The sequence below is a fragment of the Jaculus jaculus genome, chromosome 10 (assembly GCF_020740685.1).
Source record: "Jaculus jaculus isolate mJacJac1 chromosome 10, mJacJac1.mat.Y.cur, whole genome shotgun sequence".
Taxonomy (NCBI): Eukaryota; Metazoa; Chordata; class Mammalia; order Rodentia; family Dipodidae; genus Jaculus; species Jaculus jaculus.
Window position 1 is genome coordinate 55,639,452 of NC_059111.1, and position 23,462 is coordinate 55,662,913.

The 23,462-nt window shown below is 37.7% G+C and overlaps 1 protein-coding gene and 1 pseudogene across 2 annotated transcripts in view; both read right to left on the reverse strand.

The window, feature by feature from the left end:
- The window catches only part of LOC101594396 (ATP-dependent translocase ABCB1), a 104,469-nt gene extending 86,588 nt beyond the window's left edge, over nucleotides 1-17,881 (reverse strand). For both annotated transcript variants that reach the window (XM_045160431.1, XM_045160430.1), the window contains exons 1-4: nucleotides 17,762-17,881; nucleotides 17,202-17,269; nucleotides 12,803-12,851; nucleotides 1,342-1,504 (exon numbers count right to left, since the gene is read on the reverse strand). In XM_045160431.1, the coding sequence (XP_045016366.1) occupies nucleotides 1,342-1,504; nucleotides 12,803-12,851; nucleotides 17,202-17,263 (274 nt within the window). In that variant the 5' untranslated portion in view covers nucleotides 17,264-17,269; nucleotides 17,762-17,881. The remainder of the gene's footprint in view (nucleotides 1-1,341; nucleotides 1,505-12,802; nucleotides 12,852-17,201; nucleotides 17,270-17,761) is intronic.
- On the reverse strand, nucleotides 2,690-3,560 carry LOC105944308 (annotated as a pseudogene).
- Nucleotides 17,882-23,462: the final 5,581 nt, after the last annotated feature.

Genomic DNA, 23,462 nt, shown 5'->3' on the forward strand with positions numbered 1-23,462 from the left:
CAGTTTCAGAGTGGCCTCTCAGCAATCCTCCTACATCTGCCTCCCAAGTGCTGGGAGTAAAAGTATGCACCACCATGCCCGGCTTTTGGAGGATATTTTAAATCCCCTTTCCTTGTCAATCAAATGTCTTGCTTCTAGCCTCACTGAGAAAACTGAAGTATAATAGTTTCCACTCTTATCCAGTTATACTTTCTGTGGCTTCAGTCTTCTGAGGTCAACCAGTAATTGTATTATATTATATCATCATAAAGAGGATGAGGAGAACACAGTAAGATATTTATAGAAAGACCACATTCACATAATTTTAATGTAGCATATTTTTATATTCTATTATTATTGTCATTAAGCTTTATCTGTGTTTAACTTATCACTTAAACTTTATCACTGATATGTATATAGAGGAAAAAAATACAAAGTTTATGTGGAAGTCCGTACTATCTGTGGTTTCAGGCATTCACTGGGGGATTGGGACATATCCTTGGCAGAAAAGAGTATCTATTGCAATCAACAGAAAATTTACAAAGATTCTTACCTCCTCATCTATCACCTCTGGACTGACACTCACATATTCTGTCTTCCCATATGTTATTGTAGATAAACTGTCCTTGCTCCTATCTTAAGCAACATTTTCTCCTGGGCATTGAATCTCATTCACTCTTAAGTATATTTCTAACAAAGCTCTTTGCTCTCTCTGTAAAACATCACTTTATGCTTTCCCCTATCTTTGGGATTATTTCTGTTAATACTCGAGGAAGGTACTACTTCTTCATGTAAACACACACAAACACACTTAAATTCATATACAATTTTCCTTGTTCCCACTCCTCTATTCCTGCATCGGCTTCTAGGTATCCTAACTCATGACTATGTATGAAACACAATTTCTGGCATGTGTTGCCCAAACCTACTGTTCCTCCATTTTCTCATCTTAGTTGAGAGTAACTACATCCTTTCAGTTTCTCAAGCTAAAAGCTTTAGAGTTATTTTGGATTCCTCCTTTGCATCCATAATCAGTGTGTACTCTAATACCTGATTCTAGTTTACCATTTAAGGTCCTGATTATATCTTTGTACTTCCTCCTAAAACTTTCCAAACATTTCTGAGTTCAGGGATCCTTCTCTATTTCAACCTATCTTCCCAGCACTTCCACTGGGAAGTCTAATGCTTAGGAATATTATTTTCTCAATCTCATTATAAAAATCGGCTAGAGTTTGTCCTCTACCACTGAGATCATTAAACACAATAGTGCATATTTAGAAAGTACTCCCAAAATATCACTTTAAGTGTGTGGGTTGGTTTTGCAAGTTTCCAATTAAAATCAATACCACAAACAGTACTTACCTTCAAGGGTAAAATTAGCTGGAATATTGGCTCCTGCACTTGCAAAACTGTCTGTCATGTCTCCAAATACCAGCATTGTGAGTGGAAGTCCAGCTCCATGGATAACGGCAGCCAGAGTTCCCAATATCATGTACAGCCTATCAAGCCAACCTGCATAGCGAAACTATAAAGGGAAAGAAAAGTATAACAGGATGACAATTAGCACAGTTTCATGGGTGTTTTCTTCTATCTCTGAAATCTATCTCAAATAAGCATTTTTCACACTGCTACTACTACAACTGTGGTCCAACTACCCACTGCCTTTGCTAATCTACCTCAATGGCCTAATCAAAAATGAGCATCTAACTCTTATGTTCAGGTCTGTCTTTATTCTTCATATTGGACTGAGACTGCCTTCTCTTCTTCTTCTTTTTTTTTTTTTTCAATTTATTTATTTAACAGAGAAAGAAGGAGAGGAGAGAGAGAATTGGTGCACCGGGGCCTCCAGCCACTGCAAATAATCTCCAGATGCATGTGCCCCCTTGTGCATCTGGCTAATGTGGGTCCTGGGGAATCACACCTGGGTCCTTCGGCTTTGCAGGCAAACACTTTAACCATTAAGCCATCCCTCCAGCCCTGCCTTCTCTTCTTAAATGACATATGGATGAGGAGTTTAAAAATTAGTAATACCATAGTAGAAATAAGATATTTGTTGCTCTGGATTCTAAGAATAGAGATCATTTTTCATCTCATGGGAAAGTACTGAATGCTAAGGACCACTCTGAAGATATTACTGAGGAAACCAAGATATCACTGGTGGGACACATGTGCTCTGGTAAACAGTGACTTTTCATAAGATTTAGAGTACAGCCATAATAAACAATCAGTGCAGATTGGCAGCTTTTCTCTAATGACAGACAAGTTACTGGAAGGAATGAAACTTTTCTCTGGATCTAAGTGATGGAAGGAGCACACAGGAAGGAGAATGAGTTCAGGACCCACCTGGGAGCAACTGATAGTTCTGTGTAACTCAGAAACTGGGAGCTTGGAGATAGAGAAAATCATTAAGTGCTTCCCTTGCAAGCATTAGGATCTTATTTCAATCCCCAGAGCCATATAAAGCCAGGTGTGGTGACAAGCACCTGTGATCCTAGTGCTGAAGAGTCAAGCAGATCCCTGAAGCTTCCTGGCCAACCAGTAGAGCCGGTCTCAAAAAGAGGTGGATAGTAAACTTGAGGAATGACATTCAAGGTTGTCCTCTGGCCTCCATGGCACAGGCACACACATGTATTTACTACACACATATAAATATGCATACACACATACATGTGCATGCACACACACACAAGTGATCAAATGAGCTTAAATTTCAGTTGATATAAATTTCAAAAACCTCATCTTTACAAATTAAGAAAAAGAAAAGAGTAGTTTGGTCATATTTCATATTTAAAATATTTTATATTTATTTATTTATTTTCACAGAGAAAAGAGAGACACGTACACACAAAATGGACACACGAGGGCCTCCAGCCACTGCAAATGAACTCTGGATGCATGGGCTACTTTGTACAGCTGGCTTTGTGTGGGTACTGGGGAATCAATCAAACTTGGGTCATTAGGCTTTGTAGGCAAGCACCTTAACTGCTGAGACATCTCTCCAACCCCACATTTCATATTTTATTAAACCACAGACTAAATGTTGCCAGTGCATTTGTTCTCTTAAGAAAAATACAGAGAATGAGGCATAAACCACAACCCCATGGAATACCTGTAACCCCACTGCGGAGGGTCCTTAATGGGATGGAGGCAGGGATGGTACCAATACATGATGTACCCATGCAAAATATGTAGTTGATAATAATAATAATAAATAAAGAATTAAATATATATATAATCTCATTTTATTGTCTTTGTAGAAAAATTGGCTTAAAATTGGATCACCCTTTCTCTTCTTATCTCCTCCCAGTTCAAAATGCTTGCATCTCTTCATGGCCAGCATTCTCTTATATCTTCAGTTGGGCTCAACACACTCAAGCCTCAGCAAAATCGTCTTTGTAGTTTTAGCCTTTTACCAGAATACAGGCTTAGTCTGCCCACGATAGCCACTCTGCTTCTTGTCATAATGCCACTTTCCCTGGGCATAGGAAAATCCTTTCCCTTCTTGTACTGGTTACTTTGTTGGGCTGGTGTTTGCCGCATTTCTTGCAGAAAGTTTGAAGAGTTTTACCAGTGTTCACCATGCTGGTGGGAGTGTTATCAGCACATGTACTGTGTTGAGGGCTAGAAATGATAGTATATAGAAGATACTTGTTCCTGATCTTAATGGAATTGTTTGCATAAGGTTTTACCTAGTAAATATAGAATAATGGTAGCTATATATCTGTTATATATAGCCTTTATTATTTTGAGGTACGTTCCTTCTATTCCTAGTCTCTTCAGGGTTTTTATCATGAAGATCTTTTCTATATCTGTATTATCATGTGATTTCTGTCCTTGAGCCCATTTATATGATGTATTCCACTTATTAACTTGCACATGTCAAGCCATCCTTGCAGCTCTGGAGTCAAGCCAACTTGATCATGGTGAATGATATTTTTGATGTGTTTTTGAATTCAGTTTGTAAATATTTTATTGAGATTTTTGTATACCTATGTTCATCAGGGAGATAATTTATAATTTTCTTTTTTGTTGTGCTTTTATATGGCTTTGGCATCAGAGTACTTTGAGCTTTAGAGAATGAATTTTTGCAGCATTTCTTACTTTTCTATTTTATGAAATAATTTGAGAAGGACTGGTGTTCATGATTCTTTAATGATCTTATAGTGAATCCATTGGGACCTGACTTTTTCAGTTGGGAGATTTTTCATTACTACTTCAATCTCATTGCTTGTTATAGACCTGTTTGTTTATCTCATCTTGATTTAACTTTCGAAGATCATATACATCCAGAAGTCTATCCATTGCTCTGAGTTTTCCAATTTAGTGGGAACTAAGTTTTTAAGGTATGTCCTAGTGATTTTCTGAATTTCATTGCTATCTTTTGTATATCTTCCTTTTTAACTCTAACATTAATTCCAATCTTTTCTCTCTTACCTTTTATTAGTTTGAGAAAGGGTTTGTTGATCTTATATATGTTTTTAATAAGGTATCGCTGTTTTATTTTATGTATTTCTTTTTATTTTATTTTTTGGGGTGGTGGAGGTTGAGGTAGAATCTCATTCTAGGTCAGACTGACCTGGAATTCACTGTGTAGTCTCAGGCTAGCCTCAAACTCACAGAGATCCTCCTACCTCAGCCTCCCAAATTCTGTGATTAAGGGTGTGTGCCACCATGCCCAGCTTGTATGACTTTTTAAAGAAATAATTCTTTGATTTATTGATTCTTTGTATCATTTTTCTTCATTTTTATTTCATTAATTCTGTCCTAATTTTAATTATTTCCCTCTATCTACTGGTTTTAGACTTGACTTGTTCTTGTTTTTCCAAGTTCCTAATGTGCATTGTTAAATTATATATTTTGGCCTCTCTGGTTTTTAATCGAAGTATTCGTCATTACTAGCCATCCCCTTAGGACTGTGTTCACTGTGTCTCATTAATTTTGGTATAATGTTTTCATTTTCACTCAGTTATATGAACTTTTAATTTCCTTTTTTACTTATTCAATAACTCATTGATCCTTCAATAGCATGCTGGTTAAACTCTATAATTTTGTGTATTTTCTCTTGTCTCTCTTGCTTTTGATTTTATTCAGGTAGAATTTTAGAAGTTATTTTTCCTACATTTGTTAGGACTTTTTTGTGTGTTAGGATCAAATTTTTGTGTTAGGATCAAATTTTCTTCACAGTCTGTTAGGTTCATTTGTTGCATGATGTAACTTAACTCTGATGCTTATCTGTATTTGGGAATGGGGGTAGGAATGACCTGTCTATTGGTAAGAGTGTAATATTGAAGTCACCTACTGTTATTATGTTGAGGTTAATCTGTGAATTTCTATCAAATAGTATGTTTTATGAAATTCGATGTTGCAATGTTCTCTTGATAGATTGTCCCCTCAATCAGTGAAGTAATCTTTATTTTTTTATCTTTAACTTTAGTTTTTATGACAACTGTTTGTTTTCCAGTTTTGTTTTCTTTGGATATTTTTTTTTTTCTTGCTTTTTACCTTAAAGGAGCATCTATCTTTTGTAAGGTATGTTTCTTGGAGGCAACAAATAGATGGATCTTGTTTTCTTTTTTAATTTTTTTTTGTTCATTATTTATTTATTTATTTGAGAGCTACAGACACAGATAGAAAGACACATAGAGGGAAAGAGAGAGAATGGGCGCACCAGGGCTTCCAGCCTTTGCAAATGAACTCCAGACGCGTGCGCCCTCTTGGGCATCTGGCTAACGTGGGACCTGGGGAATCGAGCCTCGAACCGGGGTCCTTAGGCTTCACAGGCAAGCGCTTAACCGCTAAGCCATCTCTCCAGCCCTGGATCTTGTTTTTTAATCTAATCTGTGAGTGTCTGTCTTTTGCCAAGGAATTGAAATGATTAATATTCCATTGTAATTAAGATGTGTGTGTTAATTCCTGTCATTTTTTTTATTTTGTTGTCTTTGGTATTTTCTTATCCCTCGTTTGCTTAACTGATATTCTTGTATTGTTTATAGCCTCTTGGATATGTTTATCTTTTTCTTCAGTCTGAAGGATTCCTTCCAACATTTTCTAATGAGCTGGCTTAATGGTCATGAATTCCTTTTGTCTATTTTTTTATTGAGACGTGTCTTTCTTATGACAGTTTTATTGGGTACAGTAGTCTAGGTTGAAAGTTACTGCCTTTCAGAATTGAAATATATCATTCTAAGCTCTTTCAGTTTTAAAATTTTCTGTTAAGATATCAGCTATTATTCTGATGGGACTGGCTTTGTATATGACTTGGGTTTTTCTCTCTTGTAGCTTTCAATATTCTTTCATTCTCTATATTTAGTGTTTAACTATAATATGATGTAGAGTTTCTTTCCTGGTTTTGCATATGTAGTAATCCCTTATATTTGTATGGACAGCTCTTTCCTTAGATTTAGGGACTTTTATGCTATTATTTTACTTAAAATGTTTTTATGCTTTGGATATTTGTACATGATTCATAGATTGGACTTTTCACAATGTCCTATAAATTTTACATGCTCTGTTCATAATTTTTAAAAATTTATCTTTGCCTTGGATGGAATGTTTCCATTCTTCTACCTTGTTTTTAAGCTTTTGTATTCTGTCTTACTCATGATAGGTTCTATTGGTGAGTCTTTCCACAGAGGATCATATTTGACTTACTGAATATTTCCCTTTGTAGCTTAGATTGTCTTCAGTATTTTTCTTTATTCAATTCTATTTTTTATGTCCTGCATGGACTTCTTTACTTCATTTATCTATTTGTGTTCTTTGCCCTCTCTTGGAATTCATTCAGGAGTTTATCTGTATCCTCTGTGATTTATTTGAACACACTTAAAATATTTCTTTGGAATTTCACCTAATTCAATGGAGGCCTTTGGGAAAGACATGTTAGCCTTGCTGTTTATTTTCTTTTTTAACATTGGGACTGGTACCTCTGGTATTAAGTCATTGGTTGTACTTTTTAAATTTATTTGTGCATATGCATCACCTTATGCATCTGGCTTACATGGGTTCTGGGGAGTTAAACCTGAGTTCTTAGATTTTGCAAACAAGCACTGAAACCACTAAACCATCTCTCCAGCCCTGAATGAATTTTATTTTATTTTTTATTAGTTTTCTATTCCACAAATACAGGCAGTTTGGTACCATTATTAGGCTCATCTGTGACCTACCCCCTCCCCATTGGCCCCTCCCTGTTGAGGTATATGGGTCATGCATTGTGGAGTTAGCTCACAGTTATTGGTATGATAAATGTCTCTGCATATCATGACCAAACATGTGGCTCTGACATTCTTTCCGCCCCTTCTTCCACAAAATTTCCCTGAGCTATGCTGGGTTCATTTTTGGTCTGCTTCAGTGATGAGGTCTTGGGACCTCTGGGGCTCTGGCTCTCAGATTTGGTATGTGTTGATTTTTCTCTGTGTTGGTTTCCTTCCCCCTTGTGCTGGTATCCAGTTCATCAGGAAAACAGCCAAACATCAGCCCACTCTCCAATATCAAGCTACCATCAATCATGAGCTACAAGAGGACCTACATCTATTAAACTCTCTATGAAAAAAGTAAGGGTTATCTCATTTGTCCTGGTCCTAACTTACTCTCCATTGGAGAATCTGCTTCTCTTTTTCAGATAGATGCAGATCTTAAGGAGAGAACCACCCCATCATACCTCAAAAGGGCCCCAGCTGAAACTAAGGAAAATTGGTGAATGAATTTTTTGAAATAACCTTTATTCTTTCTATGGAAGCATCAGTGGTGTTCAACAGGGTTCAGAAGGTTGTAGCAGGGCAGAAGTATCATTTTGCTCTGTTAGGCTTGTGTTCTGGATACCATGTTTGATCTCCAGTACTTCCCCAAGAATAGAATACTATTTACAGTAACAATCACTATCAAGGGGTAGACTCATTGTGACAATATGGTGATAATCAAACAATTGCCTTAAAGCACTAATCATTTTAGGTAAAAAGGAGGTACTGATAGAACTCTGTCAACTAATATTGTAGTTACTTTGGGTCTGAGCAGAAAGGGATAAAGGTAGAGTAAGATTAGTGATATGTATTGGGTTGATAAAGAAAATAAAGAGCACTTAATAAGTGCTCATGCTTGGGTCTATGTACTGGCATAACAGTGCCTAAGACAAGTTACATGTCCTATCAAAGCTTACATTCTAGTAAAATTAGGAAGAGGAAATAGACGCATTCAATAGTGATTCACTAATCTAGGTACTTAGTAAAGTACTGGGTACTGTCCTAGATCCTTAAGGCATAACAGTGAACAAAACATCAAACACTCCAACTGCATGTAACTTACATTTAGGGAGAAGAAAAACTAAGAAATGAGACAATGGTTAAGAATTCAGAAGACATGTGCCACAGTGACAGGCAGGGTTAGTGGGTTTAGATGAAAAGATCTGAGAATGTCAGAAAAGGGCCTCAGTGCCAGGAAGGATATAATCCATCATGTGGACAGAACATTCAGACAAGCATATATGCAAAGCCCTGGGGAAGAAATGAATTTTATATATATCAAGGATCAAAAAGAACAGACATCACAGCAAGAGCAGACAGAAGGAGATTTATTTGTTATTAAGTTATAGATAAGAGCAGTCAGATAATATGGATCATAGATAGGATAAGAAAGGGTTTTGGTTTTTACTTTGAAATTTCCCTATAAGTAAAAAGGAAAAGCATTCAATATCTGAAGGAAAGGACTAGGGTGATCTGCTTTGGCCATTATGGGTAAATCATCTGAGGTACAAAACTGGAGAATGGCTGAAACTAAAGGCTTGACTGGGAATGGGTGGTAGAATAATGCCTCCCTGGCACAGTTACATCTCAACTATAAGATGCTCTCTCAGAATATGCTTTCTTACATGGTGAGAGAGAGAGAGACAGAGAGAGGGGGGGGAGGAAGGAAGGAAGGAAGGAAGGAAGGAAGGAAGGAAGGAAGGAAGGAAGGAAGGAAGGAAGGAAGGAAGGAAGAAGGAAGGAAGGAAGGAAGGAAGGAAGGAAGGAAGGAAGGAAGGAAGGAAGGAAGGAAGGAAGGAAGGAAGGAAGAAAGAAAGAAAGAAAGAAAGAAAGAAAGAAAGAAAGAAAGAAAGAAAGGATGTTATGGATCTTGAGGAGAGGAGATTGCCTTGTGTTATCCAGGTAGCTCCATTGTCATCATAAGATGCTTCCAAGAAGGAAGTATGGGTTCAAAGGCTGGAGTGATACAAGAGACCACAAGTCTAGGAATGCAAGTCCCCTCTGGAAACTAAAAAGGGGGAAGAAATAAATACTTTTTAACATCCTCTAGAAATAATGAATTTAGAATTTGAATCTTGAATTTTGCCTAGTAAGACCTTTGACTTCAGAACTGGATGCATAAATGTTACTATTAAGTGGTATTTTGCTATTGCACAACTGAAAAATGAATATATAATGCCAATGGAAAGATAATAAAGAAGTGCATAGATTTCTTTAGAAGGAATCAGAAGTTGAGGTCAAAACTAATACATTTACCCTTATGATGTCATCAATAACAGCTGTTTTAGAAGAGTAAAATAAAGGTCCTTAACCCTAAGTGTAACAAACGAAGGCAGAGTATGGGTGGGACTTTTATAGACAATGAAGTAAAAGAATGTTGAGTCTAGGCCCAAGTATAAGTTCACTAAAACATTCACAAAGATAACTGGAGCATAGGTGAATGAAGCTGAAGAGTCAAATGCCAAAGCTCTCAATGAAGTAATGACAAATTGAAAAGAAATATCTCTGTAAATTGGTATAACAGCATAATTAGGCAGAGTGAACATAAAATGAGAAAGAGGATTTTTTATATGAGGATCAGAAATACTTTAGAAATGGCTGTTAAGAAGTAGCAGAATGTCAAAGATCTGTGGAAACAGTGATTAAGAAACTCTTAACTTCAAAGGCAAAGGTGACATAAGAAAATGCTAAAGAGCTGATATAAAATCATCCTGTGCTATCACAGAGAGAGGATAAAGATGATGACTGCCAGTGGCAAGTGTTTCTGAGATCAACAGAGAATTCCCAAATGTCCACTGAATTGAGTAACTGGTGGGAATAGAAAGCAAACTGGAATAGGTTCAAGCTGATTGGTAGGTGAAACTAAAGACAGAGAGACTTGATGCATCAATGCTAAAGGAGTAGAACTCAACTCAAAGACAAAGTGAAGATATGGAAAGGAAAGAGTGATAACAATGTCAGACAGAGTTAATAGGAGTCAAAGTTCAAGTGAGTGATGAGCTTTAGGAACTGGAGATAGGTATTATGGGTTATACCTATAATCCCAGTACTTCTGCTAAGGTAGAAAGGACATAAATTCATTTCAGGACAGCTTAAGGATATAGTGCCAGACTCAAAAATAAAATTTAGGTTGGGACAAAATGGCCTGGAATCTATGACTTCACAGTGCCTGATACTACCTACACAAAACCATCATAATAGGAGGAAAAGATGATGACATCAAAATAAAAGAGAGACTAATTGAGGGGAGGAGGGGATATGATAGAGAATGGAGTTTCAAAGAGGAAATCGGGGGGAGGGCATTACCATGGGATATTGCTTATAATCATGGAAGTTGTTAATAAAAAATACAAAAATAAAAAAATTGAGGATGGGGAAACAGATCAGTAAGTAAGCATGCATGTTATGCAATCATGAAGACCTGAGTTTGAGCCCCAGCACCCACACAAAAAGGTGGGCATGGCCCCACATGCATATAATCCCAGCACTGTGATGAGAAGAAGCAGAAGAATCACTTGGGCTCCCTGGTCAAAAACAGTGAGCTCCAGGTTCAGTGAGAGACTCTCATTTTAAGAAAATAAGGCAGGACACCCAAAGTCCTTCTCTGGCCTCTCCATGCATTACACAGGACATATACATCTCCATACACATGTACTCCATACATACCACACATCCTACACACATAAAACAAAATTTAAAAAATGGATGCTCTGCTTTAACATGAAAAACATATGTGAACATATCCAAATTCAGGTAGGTTTATAAAGTTACTTTAGTTATAAAGGTCAAGGAATAGTTATTTATAAAACAATAAAATGAGTTCTTGGGAGGATCAGTAATAGAAATATAGATTCTAAGCCAGGTGATAAAGTCTCCTATGACTAGATGATCATAAGATAACAGCATCAACAAAGAATTCTTCAGTTCACAGGAGGTAATAGTTTAATCAACCATAAGCTATCATAAACAATTATAGTTTTCAAAGCAAGTGCTCAGTTGCATATATGAGCCTTCCATTATTATAGTTATGTGAATACCTTCTCAAATCTTAGCTGTGAGCATAACATGCTGAGTTTTATGAGTCTCCTTAACAAGTCACTGAATGTAGGGTTCTTAGAAATAAGCAATATATATGGGTCTTAGATGCAGTTAAAAAAATGTTATTAATAAATATTGCAATAATACCAATATTTTACCCTTAAACTTTCAGATTATGTTCCTGTGTTCATAGATTTTATATACAAAGTTGGGGCAGTTTTCTATATCAACTTTTTTTTTTTTTTTTGGTTTTTCGAGGTAGGGTCTCACTCTGGCTCAGGCTGACCTGGAATTCACTATGTAGTCTCAGGGTGGCCTCGAACTCTCGGAGATCCTCCTACCTCTGCCTCCCAAGTGCTGGGATTAAAGGCATGCGCCACCACGCCCAGCTCTATATCAACTTTTAAGATAAGGTGAGAGAAAGACACCTACATAGCATAGCACTTTTCAAAAGACTTAGAATATATTTTCTCTGTATTGTTTTTGCTACATATTCTGGAGCAAGGTAAAGTTTGGCCTCAGTTTCTTCTGAATAATAATAATAATAATAATAATAATAATAATAATAATAATATCTACCTCAAAAGCAGGTTAAGGATGAAATGAGTTGGTGTGACAAGTCTGGCACATAGTGCTATACATGTGTAGCCATTACATTCTAACTGTAGCTGTGGAACTTAATTAGTGTAGTAGCCTTCCAGGTTTCCATGCCTGGAAGAGTTCATGCAAACTTTCACACTTAGAAAAAAGGAAGTATCCAAGGAGATAGAATAGAGATCATCAAAAGCCAGGCGTGGTGGCATATGCCTTTAATCCCAGTACTTGGGAGGCAGAGGTGGGAGGACTGGTGTGAGTTCAAGGCCACCCTGAGACTACATAGTTAATTCCAGGTCAGCCTGGACCAGAGTGAGACCCTACCGCGAAAAAACAAAAAACAACAAAAAAAAAAAAAATAGAAATCACCAAAAGTCAGTCATACTTATAAAATTCTTACCATATTACAAGTAAAATTAAAGGAAAGCTTCCAAATAACCACCATGTAACCAGAAAATTAAATGGAAGCACTATGCTGAAGTTTTCAAATGACAGATTTTTAGCTATTTAGCACAGGAGAATAATAGCATATGCTAAGTCATGGTAATAAATAACCCATTGCTACTTTTTATTATGATGGGTGCTTGGGACTTTGACCTCCATGCTGCTTGGATCTCAGAGACACTAAAAATAGCCTGCCATATAGCAGATTTCCTATGCCCAGAAGGCAAAGATAATAACTAGGTAAGATGTCTGCACTGGTCACAGATCACAGCAACATAGTGTATTAGGAAAATACTGGAATGTAAGCATGAAGGGTGGCTACTGAGATATAATTCATATGTTAAATCATGAATAGCAATCCCCTGAAAGTAATTTAAGTCCACAATTAGTTTTGTCTCTCCATTACCATATTCTCCAAGTAAATATTATAACAGATGAAGTATCTCTTTTCTAGGGATGAAAGAAGTCAAAATATTTAAGTATTTTGAATAGTAAATAAATTAAAAACTCACCATTGTAAATGTACTGACACTTGGTTTCTTTTCCTTCTTCTCCTTTTTACTGAAAAACATAGCAAAGGAATTACATAAAATTTTAAAATTATACAAACTTTTACAACTACTAAACCAATTTACAAAGCTTATACTTAATGATAATTAAGACTAAAGCATGTCTATATTACTCATTGAAAAACAGGGCTGGAGAGATGGCTTAGCGGTTAAGTGCTTGCCTGTGAAGCCTAAGGACCCCGGTTCGAGGCTCGGTTCCCCAGGTCCCACGTTAGCCAGATGCACGAGGGGGCGCACACGTCTGGAGTTCGTTTGCAGAGGCTGGAAGCCCTGGTGCGCCCATTCTCTCTCTCTCCCTCTATCTGTCTTTCTCTCTGTGTCTGTCACTCTCAAATAAATAAATTTAAAAAAAATTAAAAAAAAAGAAAAAAGAAAAACAGGTGCTACTATCACATTATTTATGAAGTTTAAATATATCTTAGAAACTAAATATGTAGTTATAGTTGGACATTAGGATATTCATATAAATATTTTTTTCTTTGTACTTCTTTGAGTATTTCTGGATTTTTTATGTTGAATAAACATGCAATACTTTTCTTTAAAGTTTTTTTTTTTTTTTTTTTTTGGTTTTTCGAGGTAGGATCTCACTCTGGTCCAGGCTGACCTGGAATTAACTCTGTAGTCTCAGGGTGGCCTTGAACTCATGGCGATCCTTTTACCTCTGCCTCCCGAGTGCTGGGATTAAAGGTGTGCGCCACCACGCCCGGCTCTTTAAAGTTTTTTAAATTTCATTTTTATATTTTATTTATTTATTTATTAGAGACAGCAAGAGGGGGAGAGAGAGAATGGGCACACCAGGGCCTCTAGCCACTGCAAACAAACTCCAGATGCATGCCACCATGCGCATCTGGCTTATGTGGGACCTGTAGAATCGAACCACGATCCTTAAGCTTTGAAGACATGCACCTTAACTGCCAAGCCATCTCTCCAGCCTCAAAAGGAATATTTTTAATAGATGAGAAAAAAAATGCATGGTAAAAAGAAAGGTTTGCACTTTTATTCTAATTAGAAAATGTTTTATTCTAATTAGAAATGTTTTCAGAATTAATCATCTTGGTTAATTCTGGCAGTAAACATTCTATCCACAGACTACCTAGACACTATTATTAATAATTGCCTTTACTAATGGGGAGCAGGAGCACTCAGATGTTGAACATAACTAGCCAACGAAACAAAATAATTAAATCACTATAAGGAAATCTAATTTTGAAAGGATATCTGCAGCCCGAAGTGAGCCATTATGGAAAGAAATGCAATCAAGAAAAGATGTCCTAGCCAGGCGTGGTGGCGCACGCCTTTAATCCCAGCACTCGGGAGGCAGAGGTAGGAGGATTGCCATGAGTTCAAGGCCACCCTGAGATGACAGAGTTAATTCCAGGTCAGCCTGGACCAGAGTGAGACCCTATCTCGAGAAACCAAAAAAAAAAAAAAAAAAAAGAAAAGATGTCCTATAAATTGTCAAAAGGGTATCCTTAGGCATGAAAAGATCAACTGTAATTTTGAGCCCAGTTTCAAATGACTCTAATTTAGTAATCTATATTTGCCACTGTATGTAACTGTGAATGAGGAAGAAAAAACAAACAAATGTAACAAACCAGTCTTCATTTTCCTATGTACAAAATAGTGGCCTTATTTTCACACAGATTTTTAGCTTTATTTGTAAGTTCAATTTTTTTCAGTCTTCTTTTAACTAAATAAGGTCAAAAGATAAATAAAAACCCTGAGGTTGTTTGTATTTGAATTGTTTGTATTTGGAGTGATGTTAGACAGACACACTATACACAAACATCTTCAGGTATCAAGCACTAAGTAAGCACTTCACATGGGATTTGTAAACTCGGAGGAAAGTATACTTTGTCCCTCTTCACAGAAGATCAATAATTAGCTAACTTGACTTAGATCTCACAGCTGGAACAAAGCAAGACTTCACTGTAAAATTTATCCCCTTACCTCCATGCTGTAAGATACAACCTCCGACTTTTGAGACATTGTATTGAATAAAATACACCTTCATACAATTCTCGCCCTTCATGGATTATTATTCACTATTCCTGACAATACAAAACAGTGTTTATAAAGGCAAGCTTTTTATCAAACACCTTTTTTTTTTTTTTTTTTTTTTTTTTCCGAGGTAGTGTCTCACTCTGGCCCAGGCTGACCTGGAATTAACTATGTAGTGTCAGGGTAGCCTCAAATTCACTGTGATCTTCCTACCTTTGCCTCCCGAGTGCTGGGATTAAAGGTGTGTGCACCATGCCCAGCTCAAACACCATTTTAAAGCACTTGTACAAAATGCTGAAAGCCTTGATTTTGATCCACAGTACCACAAGACCAAATAACAAAACATTTTAGTGAAGAATGTGCAAATACATATTGTCCAGGTACTACTATCATTGCTTATTCTATATAAGCAAAACCAAATGCTTCTTTATGAACCCATGTTAAGACACATACTTTCATGAACAGATTAAAGTAGTGATGAACATAATTTAATAAGACCTGGCTCAACTGAAAAATAATTTCTAGTTTGAAGAAAAGGAAATGAAAGAAACAATAATAAAATTAATTGTATGCACAAACACTTTTCTCTATAATTTCCTTTAACATAACCTCATACTTCTTATTTAGATGCATCTTACTGTTATGTCTTAAGAACATAGCTCTACTTTTTTGGCATGTGTATGTATGGTGGTGTGCATGCATGTGTTTACGCAAGTTTGCGTGTGTTTGGGCACTTGCATGTGTGGATGTACACACACGTAACTATTCATGTGTGTGCAGATCAAAGGTGAATACTGGGTTGCTCAGTCACTCTTCACTCTTATTTTCTGAGGTAGGGTCTCTCACTTGAAATCAGGGCTAGCAGATTTGACTAGTCTAGCTACTAAATTTCCCTGGGGATTCACTGTCTCTGCCTCCCAGACCCTGGGATTACAAGCAGGCCACACCCACCTGGCCTTCACATGGGTGCATACAATTTGAACTCAGATCTTTGCACCTGGGTAGTAAGCATTTTACCAATGAACCACTATGCAAACTCCAATACTGAGTTATTTTAAATATTGTTTATTTAAAGTAAAAAATTAAACTATCTATCCTTCCTATGTGAGTCTTTTTTGTTTATATAAAATTTTTAGTTATGAAAAATATGAAGTCAAAGGGAAATTGAAAGATTAGTATATAATTAACCTAGATTCATCAATTGCTAATATTTTGACCATATTTAGCTATATATTACCATTTGTATAGATTTAACCAATCTATTTAAGTCAGTTGCAAATATTATGGTATTCACATGTTCTACTATCATTATGTGCAACAAACTTAATGGCAATATTGATATCATTTAAAATTCAATTCACACATTCCCAAGTATTCATTCTGTAGCTTTTTTCTTCTTTATTCTTTATTACATTTAGTTATGTCGCTTTAGTATATCTTAATCTAGAAGTTCTCCTTTTTGAGTGGTCAGACCTTTTTTGAAGGGACAAAACATCCTATATGGTAGCTTTGTCTTTCAAACTGAGCACAAATGGAGATAGACAGATAGTGAGGAATGGTATACAGAAGCCAGATCAGGGAACTACGATTAGTACTTATTTCTACTCTTCCCTTCCAGTAGACTGAAAATGAACTATTATAAAATCATCAGTTCATATTGAAGTTTCCAATTCAAATTTAACAACCTTTTAAATGTTTACTTGTTACATATATTTTTTCCTCATGCTGAAAAGTTTGGTTTTTAATATTAATATTTAAATTTACATAACTGTTGTCTACTACCAATGAATCTACTGAGTGAAGTCAAAACAACTACCTCTTATAGGCACAGCACTGTGACCAAAATGTACTAAAAATAATCATCTTCCATCTGTGGTAACACAACTAATATATGCATACACACACAGAGAGAGAGAGAGAGAGAGAGAGAGAGAGAGAGAGAGAGAGAGAGATTATCACTACCAGTTCAAACTAAAACTAATTCTAGTTGCTTCTACCATTTCACAAACATGGATGTTTAGATAGCTGTTTATCAAGCAAGATACTATACACAGAGTAGAGCCCCCCCCCCCATATGGTGCTGGGGCACTAAGGACCACTATCGTTTGTAAAACAGAGGTACTAACACAGTAAAAGCATGTGAGCAATGGCCTGTTGAAGGATGAAAGCTGTGCTGTGCCCCACATAGCCACAAACTTGTGCTCCAAGTGGAGGGACTGCTTCTAAAGGCTTGTTTGCATCTCTTATGATTGGATCACCACCACTCATCATTTATTTCAGAGCTGGAGGCTAAAGACAAATCACCAATATGGGAAGGATGAAAGCGAAACAGAGCGGCTACCTCTTTTTGTCCAGCTTCCAATTCTTCCCTGCCTTTCCATCGCTGTCACCTTCAAGATCCATCGCGACCTGAGGAGAAACCACAGCCCATTAGCCAACTGTAAGGGTCCCAGATGGTCCTAGGAGCTAGAGCGGAGACCCTCCTGCCCCTCACCGCCACCGCCACCCGCCCCGGCTGGCGCTAAGCTGGGGACCCCTTCCTGATTCTCCCAGGAACCAGGCTTCCCAGAGCCGCGCCCGGCCCACCCGCCACCCGTGTGGGCAGAGGTGTGGGGCTGCCCGCAGGAAGGGTCTCCCGGGCAGCGCACCCAGCTCCTCGGCCGCCTGCAGCTCACAGGCCGGCCGGGCTGGGCCAGGCTGCGCCTGGGCAGCGGGTCCACCGTGCGCGATGGCTACGGGTTGCTCCGGAGCTCCTCCAGAGACGTGCGGCTCTGGCCACTTGTTCTCCGCGGACTTCAGAGACCTCCCACGCCCTCCAAGGAGCCCCTCCCACTGGGACACCGCTCAGGAAATTTGGGAGTTCGATGCCTCCTAGGAACTGTCTACTTCTCGCGCTCCTACCTCGGACTTTCCTTTTTGTCAAGAAGTGTCTGACAGAAGCAACGGAAACTTCAGTGGAGAGACCAGGAGATAGGAGCAGAGACTCCTGGAAACCGCTGCTCAACTGCGCCTCGACTTCCTGTACACAGGCAGTAAAGCGGAGAGCTTGACCCACGCCCAAGCAGTCCCTCCCTGTCAGCCAGCCAGCGAGTCAGCTCAGGCCCCACCGCCAGGCTTGACTCAAAGATAATTGCTGAAAGGAATGCCCTGTCTTCTTTTTCCTCTCTCTAAGGGCGAATAGACAAAAGTACATCCCCTTAATAATCAGGGACACACTAAGATTTATCTCAGCAAGTCCATTTGTCTCTATATGTAGAATTGCATTATGCTAATATATAGTTGGCCTTCTGCTTGTAGCATAGTTCAGAAAAACTGTCTCGGTGTAACATCAACTATGGTAAAACAAACAAGAAAACAGTGGGTACAGACCTTACCTATTCTGTAAATTTCCCTTCCTTGCAGAATGTCTGCAAAGGATAATGTTCCTGCAAGAGTCTCTCTTCACTTTCTTTCATGGTTTCTGGGGTATACCTGCTTACCTTTTTTAAATAAAAACTACATAGAAATAAAAAGGACAACTTTCTAATATGTATTAGAGTGGTTTTCAGTGTAGAAATGGTATTTAAAAGTGAGTGGTATTTGAAACTTTTAGTTGTCGAGCCAATATCTATGTTTCCCCAGGGCATCTGAAATTACTACATTTCAAATCAATGTTTTAGTTGTAATTTCTCTCTACATTTACTGCTAACATTTATGTAATCCATTTTCTTGTCTACTACCTTCTTCAAATTGACCAAAGGTGAATGGAATCTTCACATTTCAGATCATAGAACAGTGTTACTCTCCTGAGAGGGTCTCATCCTTCCTAAAAGCAACTGCCAGCCTGCATTTCTTACACTTGTCACTTCTTGGCTGGCTGCAAACATTTAGAAGCAATTTTTTGTTGCTGTTGCTTGCTGCACAGCATGAAGATACTTCTCTTTTTCTAACATAGTTCAAAGCCATAATTTCATTGTATCCTTTACTCCAAATTGTCCTTAAAGTGACTTTTTTTTTCTTGGCCATTTTTGTCAAGTTCCCCATCCCCCATATTGTGTGTGTGTGTGTGTGTGTGTGTGTGTGTGTGTGTGTGTGTGTTTATGTGTGTGGAGGCTAGAGGTCAACATTGAATATCTTCTTCAATCACTCTTCATCTTATTTTTGAGACAGTTTCCCATGGAACTTTCAGTTTACCAATTCAGCTACATTAGGTGGCCAGCAATCATCCCATCTCCTTCTCTGAAGCCACCACTTCTTTTATGTGGATACTGAGGATCTTAACTCAAGTCCTGATCAACTGAGACTGAACCATCTCCTCAGCCCCTTTACTAATACTGTCATACACTTTCTAAAAGCCATTAATTTATGTCTATGTTCTTACTAGGTATGGCTTGTTAAGCACTGGTTCACTGCTTTTTAAAGACTAAATTCCAACACTATGGTACACCTGGGCAAATGCATAAGCCTTCATTTTCATCATAAGCATTTCCTGTCTTATTTATGCTGCTGATTTCTAGTTCTACTTTAAATTTATTTCCTTTAGTCCACCTTTATAGTCTTAGCAGTAGCCAAAGTTCTGTCTAAAATAATGCAGGATATAAAAAGCTTTGCATTATACAATTTCTAGTCTTGAGCTCTAACTGAAAATTCAAGGATTAGAATTATTTTTTTTTTTTTTTTTTTGGTTTTTGAAGTAGGGTTTCACTCTAGCCCAGGCTGATGTGGAATTCACTATGTAGTCTCAGGGTGGCCTTGAACTCACAGCAATTCTTCTACCTCTGCCTCCCGATGGCTGGGAGGCATGCACCACCATGCCCAGCTTCAGAAATTTTTTTATAAAATATCTTATTATTTAATTATTAGGGGGGAGGGAGAAAATAGGGGCACTAGGTCCTCTAGCTACTTCAAATGAACTCCAGATATATGTGCCACCTTTTGCATCTGGCTTATGTGGGTACTAGGGACTCAAACCTGAGTCTTTAGGCATCACAGTCAAGTGTCTTAACCACTAAGCCATTTCTCCAGCCCCAGATATTTATTTTTTTTAATTTTTTGTTTTTATTTTTGTTTATTTATTTGAAAGCGACAGACAGGAAGAGAGAGGGAGAGAGAGAGATAGAATGAGCATGCCAGGGCTTCTAGCCACTGCAAACGAACGCCAGATGTGTGCACCCTCTTGTGCATCTGGCTAATGTGGGTCCTGGGAAATCGAGCCTCGAACCGGATCCTTAGGCTCCACAGGCAAGTGCTTAACCACTAAGCCATCTCTCCAGCCCCAGATATTTATTTTAATGAGATTATACAATATTATCACATTCTTCTTCCCCTATTCTTCCTCTTCCCCTTCTTTTATCTTCTTCTGGAACAGGTTCTCATGGGCCCCGACAGGCCTCAAACTCTATGTAGCAGAGGACAGCTTTGAATTCCTGATCCTTCTGCCTCTACTTTCAAGTACTAAAATTGTACATATGCAACATTATAGCTAGCTTCCAAATGTTTCTTAATTCTAATTCCTTACTTTTTAATTCCTGTGAAATTTTTATTAATAAATGTCCATATTTCTGAAATGTAGACAATTCAGTACTTTCAGGTGATATCATCAATAGAAAATCTATTAAATATGTTTCTATCAATTAAAAAGATTTTACAGGGCTGGAGAGATGGCTTAGCGGTTAAGGCACTTACCTGCAAAGCCAAAAAACACATGTTTGAATCTCCAGGTCCCATGTAACCAGACCCCCCAAAAGTGATGCAAGCATGCAATACCACCCACATGCTCAAGGAGGCACATGTGTCTGGAGTTCACTCACAGCAGCTGAAAGGCCCTGGCATGCCCATTCTCTCTCTCTCTCTCTCTCTCTCTTTCAAAAATAAAATAATAAAAAAGATTTTCCAGATATATTTTACTATTAAGATGATATATAGGGGGTTGGAGAGATGGTTCAATGGTTAAGGCACTTGCCAGCAATGCCTAACAACCTGAGCTCTATTCCCCTGTACCCATGTAAAGCCAGGTGCACAAGTTCATGCATGCATCTGTAATTTATTTAAAGAGGCTGGAGTCCTCTTTAACCCATTCTCCCCCCATCCCCCTTCTCTCTCTCTCTCTCTCTTTCTGCTGTGCATGGAGGCACATGCATTTAACCCTAGAACTCACAGAGGTAGAAGGATCCCTGTGAATTTGAGGGCAGCCTGTGACTACAGAGTGAATTCTAGGTCAGCCTAGGCTACAGGGAGACCCTACCTAAAAAAAAAAAAAAAAAAAAAGAATATATAGGCTCTGGTTGAATGAATGTTCACATAACTAACTTCTTCAACTGTTATGATGAGTATTTGTTAACAATAAATTTACTGAAGTTAAAAAGGGTTTCTCCTTCCCTTCTGTTACAATTTGTATCTGAAATGTCCCCCAAAAGTTCTGTGTGCTGAATGATTGGTCCCCAATGAAGCAATATTCAGATTCAGGTTTTTGTAAAGTTATTGGATCATGAGGGCTCTAACCTAATCTATTAATAGATTCATAATTTGATGGGCTATTGGGTTTTGATTGAAATTTAGGGCACAACACTTAGTTGAAGGGAGTGGGTTTTTCACCCTTGGAAACTGCATCTTGCCCTGTCTCCCTTCATTCTCTCTTTCTGCTTCCTGGCTGACATAATATGAACAGCTTTGTTATACAACATAATGATGCAAAACTGACTAACATGCCTTCTCTGAGTCTTTATCATTCACTGGGTGATTCTTTTCATGATTTTCTTTGAGACCTTGTGTCTCTTTCCCTGATCTGTACAATGATTTCCCCTATTTCTTCTCACTCCTCAATTTAGCCACTTTGAGTACAAATTGATTATACCTTAAAAGGAAGAATCAAGAGTTACATGAATGAATTTCATTGACCTGAGCTAGAGAAAGACTATAACAGGATCCCAATACAAAGACAAATGACTCATTTGTGCTAACAATGATAAAGGATATACAACAGTACAATGTTCACCTATCTATGTGTAACTGATTTTATGGATGGATATATAACTATCTTAACGACAGGGATACTGAATGACTGTACCCGAACTCATGCAATATTATATCAGAGTGCTTTCAAAAAATCTGCACTAATAAATACAAACTCTTGGGCTGGAGAGATGGATTAGTGGTTAAGGTGCATGCCTACAAAGCCTAAGGATCCAGGTTTGATTCTCCAGATTCCATGAAAGCTAGATGCACATGGTGGCACATGTGTCTGGAGTTTGCAGTTTCTAAAGGCCCTGGCATGCCCATGCTCTTTCTCTCAATCTCTCTCTCTCTCTCTCTGTAATGAATAAATAAAAATACAACTTTAAAAAATAAATAAATATGAAGCTATGTAGTGAATTCCAGGTCAGCCTAGGCCAGAGTGAGACCCTACCTCGAAAAAACAAAAAACAAAACAAAACAATAAATAAATAAATATGAACTTTTAAAGTAAATTTAGTAATATTCCAAGAAGTTGGGTATAATACTGTCATTTCTCCAATGTATAACAGCCACTATGTGGTGAAATAGTGATCAAATAACAATAACTTATCCTAAATGAAAATTAAATATGTAAGAGTTGTAGAGGATTCAAGGGTGACAACTACTAGGACAATATTATCACACCATTCAGGTGTTTAGTTTTTATTTTTACAAATGAAACTGAATTTACCTGGCTAAATGCTCACTATTCCTTCAGAGTAAATATTCATGCCTGCCAAGAAATATACTATTTGATGCTTTTTTTTATTGGTCTTCAGAATTTATGAGAACATACCATTAGTTGAATGTCCTCAATAGTAGCAAAACTTGCCTATTACTGGAGATTTAGAAATGAAACCACCCAGGATTCCAATTAAGGTTATAGATGTTAGCTGAAACCAATGAAGCCCAAGTCCTGCCTTGCCTTGTGCTTTCCCTCTATGATGTATGTTGGCCAGGTTGGTTTCAACTCATGGGTTCCATTGATCTTTCTACCTTGGTCTCCAGAGTACTTTAGACTATAGGCAAGAGTCACTATAACTAGGGAAGTTCTGGTCAATTAGCACAGGACAATTTATTCTTGAGACTGGAATTTCTGAAATTACACCAAATGTAAAGAAGTTGGCTTAGTACCTGGATGTCTAAATCCTCAAAGTTTACTTGTGTTATTGTTATTAATACACTAGTGCGTAATTTAGTTAAAAGTTTCAAATATTGGCTGGAGAAATGGCTTAGCAGTTAAGATGCTTGTCTGTGAAGGCTAAAGACTCAGGTTTGATATCCCAGTACCTGCATAAAGCCAAGTGGCACATGCTTCTGGAGTTCATCTGCAGTTGCTACAGGCCCTGGCACATGTATTCTCTCTCTTTCTTTCCCCCCACTTTCTCTCTCTCTCTATCTGCCTCTTTATAACTCTCCAATAAAGAAATTTAAATTTTTTTAAGTTTCAAATAAAAATGAGATATGACTTGGGCATGATGAAACACATCTGAAAAACTTGGGGGGTGGAGGTAAGAGGATCAAAAGTTCAAGGCCAGTATGAACCACATAGAAAGACCATCTTTCAAGAAAAAAAAAGACTGCAAATAATTAGCCCCATTTTCTTGAAAACTTAATAAATTTAATCTGA